This window comes from Indicator indicator, chromosome 9 (assembly GCF_027791375.1).
Source record: "Indicator indicator isolate 239-I01 chromosome 9, UM_Iind_1.1, whole genome shotgun sequence".
Taxonomy (NCBI): domain Eukaryota; kingdom Metazoa; phylum Chordata; class Aves; order Piciformes; family Indicatoridae; genus Indicator; species Indicator indicator.
In genome coordinates, this window is record NC_072018.1 from 19,802,695 (window position 1) to 19,816,749 (window position 14,055).

At 39.9% G+C, this 14,055-nt stretch overlaps 1 protein-coding gene across 1 annotated transcript in view; it reads right to left on the bottom strand.

Annotated features, from left to right (window-relative positions):
* The window catches only part of RCAN2 (regulator of calcineurin 2), a 68,592-nt gene extending 54,937 nt beyond the window's left edge, over window positions 1-13,655 (bottom strand). Inside the window, exon 1 of the mRNA XM_054383845.1 lies at window positions 13,431-13,655. Coding sequence (XP_054239820.1) covers window positions 13,431-13,655 — 225 coding nt within the window. The remainder of the gene's footprint in view (window positions 1-13,430) is intronic.
* Between the last annotated feature and the right edge of the window lie 400 nt (window positions 13,656-14,055).

Sequence of the window (14,055 nt, forward strand, 5' to 3'; positions counted from 1 at the left end):
TTGAGGTAGGCACCAAATATTTTAAGGAGATCACCCTAGCCAGAAACACAAAACACACAAAATCCTAAACCAGACAGACAATTCTTCATAAGCTGAAAATCTTGTCAGAATCGGTATCTGTTAATGTTTGCACTCAGACTCCACCCCACTCCTCTTGACATATACTACCAAAGAGTAGTTGGTAGTCTGTTTTTCACATTGGAATAATTCTCATTCAAAGTGCAGATCTGTGCAAGACCTACTAACAGGAGAAGAAAAAAAAATGAGAGAGAGACAGAATGACCTTGAAAAAAAAACAGGACTGTACTTGGGAATGGTAGATAGGAGTTTCAGAAAAATCTTATTTTGCAGTGTATTCAGTTAATGTACTGATAAATGCATACACCTATCTCTTTCTGGTTTAAGACTGACAAATAGTAGATAAGGATTTAATTTTTAGACCTGAAGTAAACACATGAAATGCAGAGAAGCTGTATTTTAAACAGCTGTTTTCATTGTCATTATACAATCCCAATCTGATCATCCACAGTAGATAACAGAAAGACTATAGTGCAGTAGGGTTTGGAATAGGTAATCTAAAACATGTTTCAGTAAGTGACAGCTAGCTCCACAAATATTTCTCAGAATTTAAATACATACACAGGACACTCTGCACCTGCTATATGTAGGGCATAAATCAGCAGGGAGTCAGAAAAACTTCTGTTTCAAAACTGTAAGGATGACAGATTAAGACAATCAGTAATGAATAAAGAAATTTATTTGGGAAAGCCTTTTTATCGTTTAAATTATTTGAAACTGGACTAGGGAAAAGGAAGACATTCTCTTCCTTAGGAACATCCCTCTACCCTTTGTGCTCTGTGTTTCTCCCGCTAACTGCAAGACAAACAGGAACATTTAGAGTGCTCACAGAAGAAGCTGTATCAGAGCACATAGAAGGTATAACAGACACTACATTTCAAGAAATACCTGAAATGAACAGGTCATAGTCACAAGGAAAACTTGTAGTTACAGATACAAAAGATAAAGGGATTTACAGAAAGACACAGGAAGGAAGGACAGTGTAACACCATTCAGTGATATATTTCTGCAGTTTCTGTTGACAGCAGCAGACTTTTAAAGCAATTTGGAAACATCCATGACCAAAAGCTTTAAGTAAGATGGTGAGAAGCAGCCATCCACATTTAGTCAGAGGAAGAGGATCACTAGCAGATAACAACAGAATGGGTCTTGAAGTTACTCATTTAACTATGTATCATTACATAAATTGAATTTTCTTCTGCCTGTTAAATCGAGATTCTTGGAAAAATCCACCCAAAAGCTTTGCAAAAGCAAAAAAGTAGAAGTAATCAGGGCCAAAAGAGAGGAAACCTTGCTAACCTTATTCATAATGCACAGGAATCAGCTCCTGGATTAAGATCTGCTCTGTATTAGTGCTCAGTTTGTGTACAGTCCTGTCCTAAGACCCGAAGGAAAACCAAACTGGCAGAAGGTTGATCCAGACAGCCCTGTGGCTTGATGCAACACTGTCGAGGCCATGTGAGATTCCCATTGCCATCACTTCAACACCGGCAGTTATTTCAGCCTGCATTTTCAGTCAAGAACACTCTCAGATTCCAGCCATTAAGCTAAAAACCAAAACCCCAAACAATCAACCCACAAATATTTCTACAATGATCTTAAATAGATATACAACCACCATTCAGAACAGTCATGAAGAATAGAACCAGAAGAGACATGAATTGCTTGACTTTTATCATGGCTTTTAGAAGTCAGCCCCACGATGCGCATCCGTGTTACTGATGCCTTAAAACAGGAGCCATCTCCCTCAGTGAGGGGCTGTTACCTCATTTTCTCAGCATCGTTCAAAGTTTTCAGTTTCGTTCTTCCCTTGTAAGGCAGCCACACAAAGGAAACAGAAGTATGAAACTACCAGATTTCTCCTCAATACTAGTGCCAGTAATATTAAATGCAACATTTCTAAATGATTGCATGAAGCAACTTAGAATGTCTTTATGCTTCTTAGCTAACTGAAAAACACAATTAAAGACAACACATACTGATTTGAACCCACCCTGCTGCAGTGTAACAGTCTTCATTACTCTCTTGCCAGGGATACTGAAATTTCTTTTTTTCCCATCCCACTGTCATCTTAACTTCCAGCTCATTAGCCTTCATCACATGGAAAAGGTTTCTCTTATCTCTCTGAGACATACACATTACATCTACCATATTTGCAACGCCTCTGTTTCTGTATTAAGTTTCAAAGCCCAGTACAAAAGACACATAATTTAAGCAGCAGAAAGTCTCCATAAAATGCAATCAAATTAGAGCAAAAGAAGCTACAGTGAAAAACAATCACATTAAAGTAAGACAATAAAAGAAGTAGCAGATAATTTCTTTTTAAAACCGTTCACACACTCACACTACACAGGAGAGTAAGACTTTGAGCAATGTCCTCAACTGACAGAGTGCAACTTATCAGCAGATCTCTTGCCTTAGGACTGGGTCTGAGAGCACAACCGTAGAGAAACTGTTGTGCTATGGCAGCCAACACTAAAACTTCTATCAACCACAAAGACACAGCACATTTTCAAATGCACAGAAATAACTGGCAATTTGTTTCACCTTGTGTCAACTCTGAACATGATCTCTCATCTCTGTTCTCAAATCTACAGTGGAATTTTTCTCGACCAATGACACAATCTCAAACCTGTTGCTTCTCTCTTCTGCACTCTGTTACCTCAAATCACCTTCCAGTATCCCTCATTTTCTAAGACAATGTTCCTTTCTGAGTGTTGCTTTTTTACCTATGTCTTACTATGCTCTTACTATATTTTGTATGAAACACTGTAGAAGTTCCCCTAAACACCTAGCAATAAGAGTTGTAAATGTACTGTTTTGAACGTGATTAAGCCTGAATGTAGCTTCTCTAAATGTAACATCTTTACGCATGAAGGCTGACCTTCATTTAGAAACATTTTCCTTGAGCCAGAAAATTGATATCAAAACTTGTGGATGGATTAAGACCTCTGATGGTATTATAATAAGAAACAGCTGCTGCCTAGCCACATTAGAATGGCTCTACTGCACTTTTTGATTACTATCAGCTAGAAGGGAAATAAACAGTATTTTTGTTGACTTCAGAATGACAGCTTGCTGGAAGGATAAGGGCAAAGCTGTGTCTGATTATTAGCAGAAATTAGCTGATAAGAGCTACTTAGTGAAACAAACCAAAGACTTTATAATGAATGACACAAAGGCAGCTTTTGCCTTCAGAAGATGTAGCTCTTCCTTGTGCCAGCAGACACCAGAAGGCTTGACTTTTTGCTTTAATATGCCCTACGCCAACATTAAATTTCAACTAAATTCAAGGAAGTTCCTGTAGAAATCCTTGTTGTGGTTTATTCCAGGTGTGACCTGGTGTCTGTCTTCTTGATTTTATATTGGTTTACACACACACAAAAAAGGCTACACCTTAGATTGCCAGACAAGAGGGGGGGAAAAAAAGAAAAATACAAAAAACCCCAAATAAAAAACATGAACAAAAACAAAGTAAAACAGAAGTAACACTGGTTAAGAATAGCAAGTATCACCAGTTCCAATAAATCCAACCCTCTCGAACTTGGTAAATGTGAAATTGCATGGAGAGATTGCTGATAGGTTTCCTGCTTATCACCCCAGAAAGCTATATATTCTGCTATCATCCTGCTGGGAAAACAAGGCACAGTATTTCATGTGCACACAGTCAAACTCTCAAATATTTTTAAACAAGAAAACCAGCAGGAAAAAAATCAACAACAACAAAACTTCTCTGTCAGCAGAAGTCTGTGGCAGAACTCCACATTCCAGTTAACATTGGTTCAGAGCAAAGGCATACTAGCCACAGTGTTCCAGGCCAGATCTTAACTTCCTCAAAGATCAAAGGGCATTTGGGCCCAGGAATTTAGTTCAAGCTACTACAGGAGTCAGACAACTACAAAGTGGAATCTTAATCTAAATTTGTTCAGTGTTTGGGGATATCTAAATCAGACGAACCCACAGTAAATCCTACAATGCCCATTGTGCTAGAGAAAGGTGTAGCTAAGAGAACAATTCTTTACTGACTTACAGATAAGACTTTGCAATTCCCTCTGGTTTCTAGAGCCCATGTTTTCTCATACTACAACAGAAGGTCCTCATAAACCATGGCATAGATTTACCAACACCTTTGTCAAAATGTCTCATTAGTCAAAACTCTCTATATTTTAGTTGAGCTGATAAGAAAATGGTATTTCTGTAAAAAAACATCGGTCCTTTCCCAGAAGAGATTTCCCACCCACCCTGGTTTCTTGAGATAACATGTTCCCTCTAGACAGCAGAGTGGAACATGACCACAGAAAGCCAACCCTAGAAGTATTTTTCCATAGTTGCTCCTAAGGATAAAAGTACATTTCCAAATTTAAAAAGCAGACAGTAACTCCTGTCTTGTGTGTTCTGGAAAGAACATTAATCAGTTTATTTTTGTAATTTACAAACAAACAGTAAAGTTAAATGCTTTGAAGCTCTACTGCAAATTTCAGCTGCAACGAATACAGGCCTACCTTTAACCCAGTTGGTCTTTTGCCAGGCACGTTCTCCTATCGAAACAAGGGCATTTGTGCTACCAAGCACCATGTGCATGGATGGGAAAGTAACCGTATAAATTGTTAGACAGCATTCATATTACAGACAGTGGCTTTTCAGGCCCAGAAATACCTGTTACTTTTTTTTTTTTTTGGGTTGGTTGGTTGTTTTTTTGGGATCTGTTTTTTCGTTTGTTTAGTTTGGGGGGTTGTTTTAGTTTTTTTGATATATTGAGTGCTTTTGTTTTGGGTTTTTTTTTGGTTGGTTGGGATTTTTTTTAAGGCAACTGCTTCCTCCCCCCTCCCCAATAAAACAAAAAAAAACATAAAAAAATATTTTTGGAGCAGAAATTGAACACTGGTCAAATTAATGAATATTTGAAGCTTGGTAATTCCTGGATGCCAGCATGACAGTTGTTGCCAGGTATACCTTCTTTTATGGGATAAAGTGGGCATATGAACCAATTCAACTTCATCAGACTGTTACAACTACAGAATCTTGGTATGCCTTTCATGTTTCTTTGCAGGCTACTAAATAATAAAGCTTATGCATTTTACCAGAAATACAGCAGAAATGCTGAAGCCCTTCAGTAACAGTCAGAACAACTTAAAAGGGAGGACAGAAGGAATGCCTAAGCCAGAATGACTCTCTAGTTCCATTAGAAATTCTACAGATCACCTCAGAGAAAACCAGGGTCAGACCCTAATACAAGCATAAATACCTGTGCTGCTTTTAGCACCCTCAGCAGATCATCTTATTAGCAGCAACAAGAGCAACCTTAAATAAACTCCATATATAGGTATTGAAATTCTGAATATGCAAACCACACCAATCAAAACTAATTCATTTTCTTCCCCTGAAGCAGAATGAACTCAACAGATTCCTAATGTCAATGAGGGTTAACTTCACTACTGCCCTTTCTGCAGTAAAGCCTCAGCACCTTACTGTTACCATGGGTCTACAGTCCTGGGTGGTTCCAGACACTCATATGCTTTGTGGACCTTACTGTGTGCTAGTTTTGGCTGGAGCAGAATCAGTTTTCTTTATAGTAGCTGGCACGGGGCTATGTTTTGGACTTGTGCTGAAAACAGTGCTGATGAATCGGGCATATTTTTGCTCTGCCTCACACCATCCTGCCAGTGAGGATGCCCAACAAGCTGGGAGGCGACAGAGCTGGGACAGCTGACCCCAACTGTCCGAAGGGATATTTCATACCACATGACACCATGCTTAGCATGTAAGAGTGGGTGAAGAAGGAAGAAAGAGGGAGACATTTGTAGTGATGACATTCGTTTTCCCAAGTAACCATTACACACAATGGAGGCCTCCTTTCCTGGAGATGGTTGAACATCTGCCTTCTGATGGGAAGAGATGAACGAATTCCTTGTTTTGCTTTGCTCATGCACATGGCTTTTGCATTACCAATTAAACTTTCATCTCAATCCACAAGTTTCCTTACTTTTACTCTTCCAGTTCTTTCCCCCATCCCACTGTTGGGAGAGGAGAGGGGAAGCAAGTTAGTGGCTGTGGACTTATTTGCTAGCTGGGGTTACATGGCGACAGTGTCTGTTCATGATTAGATAGTTCATATGAACTGGTATGTCCAGCTTCATGAAGTGCCTGGTTTTGTTATCTGAGCTCCTCCGTGTAACTCACAACTGACCTGTGAATAAAGGACAGAAAAGACAGCAATAGAGAGGAACAGGTATGCCAGCATCCCCTTCCATGAGTCAGTAAATAGCTGACTAACAAGAACCAGCAGCTGTACCACAGAAATTAAACTAAGGTAGGTTTAAATGATGAACACTAAGAGCTCTTTTAGGTTGTAGAGAGGACTTACGTGTATAACCATAGAATGCTTTGGGTTGGAGGGGAACTTTAAAGGTCATCTAGTTCAACACTTCTATAGTGACCAGGAACATATGTTGTCTAGATCAGGTTGCTCAGAACCCAGTCCAACCGGACCTGGAATGTGCCAGTGTTTCACCACCCTCATCAAAAATTTCTTCCTTGTATCTAGTGTACATCTACCCTCTTTCAGTTTAAAGCCATGAACCCTTGCCCCATCACAACAGTATGGCTCAAAAAGTCAGGATTATAGGACAAGAAGCAATAGTCCGAAATTAGAGAAGAGTAGATTTAGATTGGGTGTTACAACAAGTTCTTCACCATGAAGGTGGTGGAACAGGTTGCCCAGGGAGGTAATCCCTGGAGATAGTCAAGGTCAGGCTTGCCAATGCTCTGAGCAATCTGATCCAGTGGAGGATGTCCCTGCTTACTGCAGGAGGGTTGGACTAGATGACCTTTGGAGGTCCCTTCCAAACCAAATGATCCTGCAATTCTATGAAAGTTCATGGATGTTTCGACCTGAAATACTGTATTGCAGTGATATGGCTCACCAGACAGTGTTTGAAATAAGCTATGGAATAAAGTCACAGAAAAAAATTTTTACTCTACACACTTCTCAGGGCAAGAATAGACTCCTGAGCTGCATTTTAGTGCCTCCATGGTCATCCAAAATGCAGATGCCTGCAAACCACCACCCAGGGAACAATGTAAGATAGGATTTCCAGAGGGCAGCTGTGATTCATGAAGTGCTGAAGGACACTGCTTCTGCAGCCTTTCTTTGCAAGCTCTCTACATCTAGTAAAGTAAAAATACATGGACAGTAAAGAAACACTTCAGTTTTTACAGGATGAAAGGGAATCACATTCATCTCATTTCCAAAGCAGAACAAACCAAAGTAGGTAGAGATTCCACAGCACAAGGCAGAGTCTGATTCAAGTGGCAGTTTCTGATAATGTTATCGCATCAGTGGACAACCACCTTAAAAGGTAGAAAAACTGAAAGTAAAACAAAGCAACAGCAAGTGTACCAGGAAGGCAGAATGATGCCTGCATTCCTTTCCAGCCTTGGAGCAGTGACTTCATCTCCGCTACAGTGACCTTCCACTGAGTCCAGGCTTGAATACTAATATTAGACTGAAAAAAAGCATGCCACCCTCTAAATATAATGATGACTCAACACCTAGAGGGTTCAGTGATGCAATATGACCAAAGAGGTTCTGACTTCACCATCTAGATTCTCAAAAGTGAAGTCAAAAGGAACAGATCTTCCCCTGCAGAAACAAAAGCTTGCCTCCTAGAGCATCCTCTTGAATTAGCCTGTCACAAAAGGGAACAAAGAAACATTTCACACATGGCAGCAGATACGCAAGGTCCGCTCAGATTTAAAGGAGCGTTGAACAGACATTTCAGTTACTCACTTCAGAGTTAAAGCATTAGTAGAAAGTTTCCCTTCCAGACTAACATATAAAAGTTCAAGACAATGCAGAAGACCAATGAACAGTCCAGTGTATTTTACTGCACCTTCAACATAAAAACAGCAGCAGGAAGATGTGCATTGCTAAGAAAGCTGAATGTAAGCGCAAAAGAAAAAAGCCTTGCCAAGTAAGAATACAGAGTTCTCTTAAAGCATTGTCCCTGGACAAATACTTGAGGTAACCTTAAATCTTCAAGGCTCAAGCTCAGTACAAATAAACAAAGACAAAAGGAAGTTTAATGTCCACCTCTGTAGTAAAAGTAACCATCCAATGTATGTAAATAAAGTTGTCATGTGAAAGAATCACTCATGAAAACAGTAACTGTTGTCATAAAGAAGTCCTTCCATTAGAGTAGGATCATCTTTTCCATTGGCTTGTTCCTCCTGAAGGGAGGTTGTAGCCAGGACGGGTTTGGTCTCTTCTCCCAGGCAACCAGCACCAGAACAAGAGGACACAGTCTCAAGCTGTGCCAGGGGAGGTTTAGGCTGGAGGTGAGGAGAAAGTTCTTCACAGAGAGAGTGGTTGGCCATTGGAATGGGCTGCCCAGGGAGGTGGTGGAGTCACCACCCCTGGAGGTGTTCAAGGGGGGACTGGACATGGCACTTGGTGCCATGGTTTAGGTAGTCATGAGGTGTAGGGTGACAGGTTGGACTTGATGATCTTTGAGGTCTTTTCCAACCTTCTTGATATTATGATTATATGATTTCCTTTCACATGCCTTCCCCACTCCATCCCCCATTCAGCTCACGGTTCAGGAAACACATCTCCTTGGCAGAATTATGATACACTTCAACTTAATGTCCACAGGATCACAGACTGGTGGAGGTTGGAAGAGACCTCTTTAGGTCTTGTCCAACTTGCCCCACTCAGACACACGAAGCCAGGATCATGTCCAAACAACTTCTGGATATCCCCAGGCAGTGAGTGTGCATCACCTCCCTGTGTAACCTGCACTATTTCTTAGTCACTGGCAATAGGAATGTGTTTCCTGATGTTTATACATAGCCTCCTGTGTTTTCAATGTGTGCCCACTGCCTCTGGTCACCACTGAAGAGTCTGGCTCAAGTCTTCTTTGCACCCTCTCTTTATGTGTGCATGCACACACTGATAAGATCTCCTTGAGCCTTCTTGTCTCCAGGCTGAACAGTCCAAGCTTTTACTTAGAGAGAGATATTCCAGTCCTTTCATAATCTTAGAGGCCTTTCCCTAAACTTGGGAAGAGCTGGGAAGGTTTGGTCACTGTATTTTCTCATACAGACATAATATCTTAATATCTCCTATTCATTTGAATTATATTGGCAAGAGAAAGTACTTAATGATCAGAAACTGATTAATCATTCTTTATCTGAAATATAACTATCAAGTTTAATAGGTGTTCCTACCAATTTAAGTAGCAGAAAAAAGAGGAGCACGCAGGCTCTAAACAGCTAGAGGAAACACATCCTTCCCTCATGTAAGTATATTCTAATAGTGACAGTTTTGTACAAGCATCCCCTGAGGCATTACAGCATCTGAAGAAACGATCTTAAGAGACAAGAATGCTTCACTTTGACAGTGTGCTTACCAGTTTCAGCCTGAAGGAAATTACACAGTCACTTTACAGAAAGGTTGGGTTTACAAAACAGGGATATACACACAACAAAAGCACCACAAAGGAGTTACTATCTGGAAAGCCCGAGGGCTACGTGTAGCAATTAACTGCTGAAACACACACATCCACCATTAGGAGTAATCAGAGTCATGCCCTTTGTGGCTCGCCACCACAATCTGGTTTATCAGAAAGGATAAAAGGAGCAGCACCTCTCATTCAGTCACACCATCAGCCAAAAATTACAATCTCAGTTCTGCCATATCTTGCTCACATAAGTAGTCACATCATTTTTTTCCAAGAAACAAGTCACAAATCCCAGAGTTTAGGAGTAATTTTATTTTTAGCTTTTTTAGAATAAGACTTCTATAACGAAACCAAGTCAGTGCTGCACACTCCAAAAATAAATTAAAAAAAAAACCCAACACTGCTCCTAACATTAACAGATTATATGCCAAAACTAATGCTCGAGAAACATGACAACCATAAGGACATCACTGAATGTGATCCCAGCTTTGCAACAGGCCTCCTGGATAATCTACTTATGCACACCTTTGTTTCTCCTTAAAACCAGAAAAAACCCTCAGTATTTCTGAGTACTAAGCATTTCACAGTAAACAAGGTGCAATTTCATTTTCTGTATGAAGGAACAGGCTGCCCATGATAGAAATGGAAGTAAAACCACCTCCCCCTTCAGCTGTAGCAAGCAGTTAGTGAATTGAAGTTGCTAAAATATCTTCTGTCACTCTTTAAGTGTCCATATTATCAAACCCAGCTATCCAGGGTATTCTCCTGGCCCAAGTAGAGATCCCTTTCCAAGAACACAGGTGTGAAAGGTAGGCAAATTTTTTAAAACAGGTGCTCTGTTACTGTAGCAAAATTAGACACATGTAGCCACTATTAATCTATACTCTTCTCTTAAGATCAGGCACTCACTCCTGAGCAGCTTCCTTTCTGTCAGAATCTCACACTTGTCTTCAAACGCCACGGCGACTCTTCAGACTCACTCTGTGTTCAGATCATAGGGTACCAGCCAGGAGAAGCCTCACCCGGCATTACACAGCTTCTTTGTCTGTAAAGAACATGGTCTTCAGCTGCAGGAATTCATCATCTTCAGAAATGAAGGTCCAAACTCAAGCTCCCTACAAATGCCATCATGACTCTTGGCAGAAAATGCAGAATCCTTTCTAAGAAGCTCTGCACAGCCCCATGCTCTGGGTGAAAGCGTGTATCTGACACCAAACACAGGAAGAACAGACAAAGCGAATCAGCTTCTCCACAGTGCAGGTGCTTGGGCAGCTATGGATTCTCTCTGGCTTCCTGCACAAGCAGACTGGAATTTACCCTCTGTCTTATACAAAGCAGGCTTCAAATTAAAACAAAAACATTGAAGGCATTTTCTTCCAAAACCTACCTGCAATGAATATAGTGCCTAGATATTCGTGTGGTAACTTGACAGTTCAGACTTAAGACGCTTCAGGTAATACAATTTTAAATCTGTCAGTGCAAATTCTTTACCAATGTCACAAGCCAGATCCACTCAGAAGTTCACACAACAAAGCAAAATAACCATTTACAATGGCAGGTTGCTTTGTCTTTCCTTACTAGCTAACTTGGAACTTCTGAATCAGTCATACCTCTATTTTCCTCCTAAAGTATAGGCCAGGAATAAAAGTCAAAGATACATTGCAAAAACACTTTATTTTTTTTTTTTTGTAGAATGGAAAATACAATGAAGCTACTGTAGATGAAACCACTACTGCAAAAGGTCTAGCATACCACCATATAAACATATCTTCAATTATATATTGATCCAATGTATGTTAGCAGCATTTAGTAATCATGATCGTGTGATAATTTAATCTTAGTAACCTGACAACACTTTATATTGAAATCGTGTGCCCTTACCCTGCAGTAACAGTTAATAATACAAAGGATTACGGGTGTTAATCAGCTGGGAACACAAGTACATGTTCTACGGGAATAATAAAAATCATAATCAGCTCCCCAGGTTCTTGGATTTAACAAGAAATGTGAAGCTAATCCCATCTAGTTAAACACAGGAGTAACTACTTACCTGCAAACAGAGCTGTTCAATCCATGTCATTGACAGACAGCTGACAGACAAGCACATGGAACAGGATAGCCACCTCCACACCCCATCTGCTATTCTTAAGACACATCCTTAAGTCCTGCAAGTCTTTGGGGATTGCTATTCCACATACTTACATAATCATCCATTCCATTTTCAAACTAAGCCATCAGCTAAACCCTAGAATACAACTCTCAAAACAAAATGCTCAGGAGCAAGTGCAGATAGAATCTCTGCAGGATGAAGAGAAATCCTCTACTTCTAGGCAAGCTTCTGTTTTCTTCCTTTTAAAACTGAGATTTCAGAGTCCTTCAATTTTAGTGAAGTTCATTGCCGGGTGGTTATAAAATTCCACAAAATGGCAAAACAAATGGAAGATGCTTGTTAGCAAAACAACATAAATACAACGAAATGGTGCTTCCCAAGACTGCACTCTAGAGTGTAGGAGTTTATACATAAACATGACAATTTTATTTAGTGCTGTGATATGAACTTTTATTTTTTTAAATCTGTATTTCTCAAGACATACACAAGACATCATTATGGAAGATGTCTAGAAAATTAAACCCAAAATTCTACTTGTGCAGTCTCAACAGACACCATTTTAAGTACCCCTAACAGGATCCCTGTATGCTTAGAAATCTTGGTTTATTTACCTTTCATGGGGTAATTTCCCATTAAAGACCCTTTGTCCATCCTGGCCAGCTTCAGTCCCAGTGAATCTGTAGTTTTATCTGGATAGATCATCAGCCAGTTCCAGACAAAACCCACCTTACCACTGCCAGCTTGTTCCTAAACTGGAAATTCTGAACACAACACTCAAGTAGCCTCAGATATGCCTATAATGCCTTGCCTAGACTAATTTAATCAGACAATGCCCCAAGCTACTAGTTTTATATACTTGACATCTCCATCAGGAATAAAACCAGACTAAGAAATAGGAACTGAACGCTTCCTACAAAAGTTCTTTTTTTTTTTTTTTAATTTTAAGAGAATATTGTTTTCAATATTCTGGGTTAGACCAATTGCACGGTTAAAAATATTCTCATGCAGTTCCTCTTTTCTTTGTTCTCTCAATTATTTTAGACTTCATGGATAAAATAGTACTTTGGATAACTTCAAACATTTGAGACCTTATTGATCTCTACAACAAAGAAGTTGTAGTGAGGTGGAGGTCGACCTCTTCTCCCAAGTTATATTGGATAGGACAAATGGAGAAACAGCCTCATGTTGTGCCAGTAGAGGTTTAGGTTGGATATTTGGAAAAATGTCTTCCCCAAAATGGTTTCCAAGTATTGGAAGAGGCTGTCCAGGGAAGTGGTGGAGTCCTGAAGGTATTTAAAATGTGTAGATGTGGCACTTAAGGACATGGTTTAGTGGCAGACTTGGCAGCATTAATAACTGCACTCTAACTTAAAGGTCTCTTCCGATATAAATGATTCTACGAGTCTGAGACAATACAAGAAAAGCAGCCTTCCACCACAGTAGCACACGATCAGTACTTGGGAGAAACTGTCATATTTTAACTTTTGCACCTCCATCATGACTGCAACTGTGGTTGCTGGGAAGACATCTACCTGCAATTCAATGTTCTGCAAATATGAACAATAGAAAGCCATTTTCATTCACGATAGTTGACAGAATAACTTGTAAGATTGTGAAATAAACATCATAGCAGAATGGTTTTGTGATCTAAGAAAGAAGTCATATCTGCAATACAATGTCTTTGCACAAAACAGATCAGACTGTTTCACTGAAACTGCAATAAACACAAACAAAAGGTATCTGTTTCTCTTAAGTCTAAAATATGGAAACTGACACTGTACCTTACTGTCCTCATCTTCAAACACAGACTGGTGAACATTACAAGCAAAGAGAGAATTCGGGAGATCATTGAAGTCAATTATTTCATTAAAATCTTCCTCTGCAAAACATCTCTTCAAACTGTTGTCTCCATTTAGAGAGTAGAGTAAGAACTGTCCTCCATCCTCTGGGATGCAGCCATAGTGACCAAGGCCTCTCATTCCAAAGAAGTACAAGTCTCCCCTCATCCCTGGAGGCAAGGAGAAGAGACACAGTTACACTAGGCTTGAAAAGACATCACATACACACAGCAACTCAAATTCTTAGTTTGGGGGCTTATCTCATGGAAAGTGTATTTCACACTACTTTAAAAGGCAACAATTGACCTCTGAAACCAAGACTAGTTTCAGCAAGGTTCAAAGAGAGACTCTGCCTTAGTTCCATTTATTAGCACAGAAGACGACCCAGCCGTATCAACACAAGCCGCTGAACACAACCAGAAGCAGGACGTTAAGTGGCCCTTGCCCTCAAACTCAAATGCAATATATTTCCTTTAAGAGTCATACTTGTTACTAGGAAGTCACACTGGTCCTTCTGGGCTTACAGATGGCTTTGAGAAAAAGTGCAATGCACCAGATAAGAAAATGG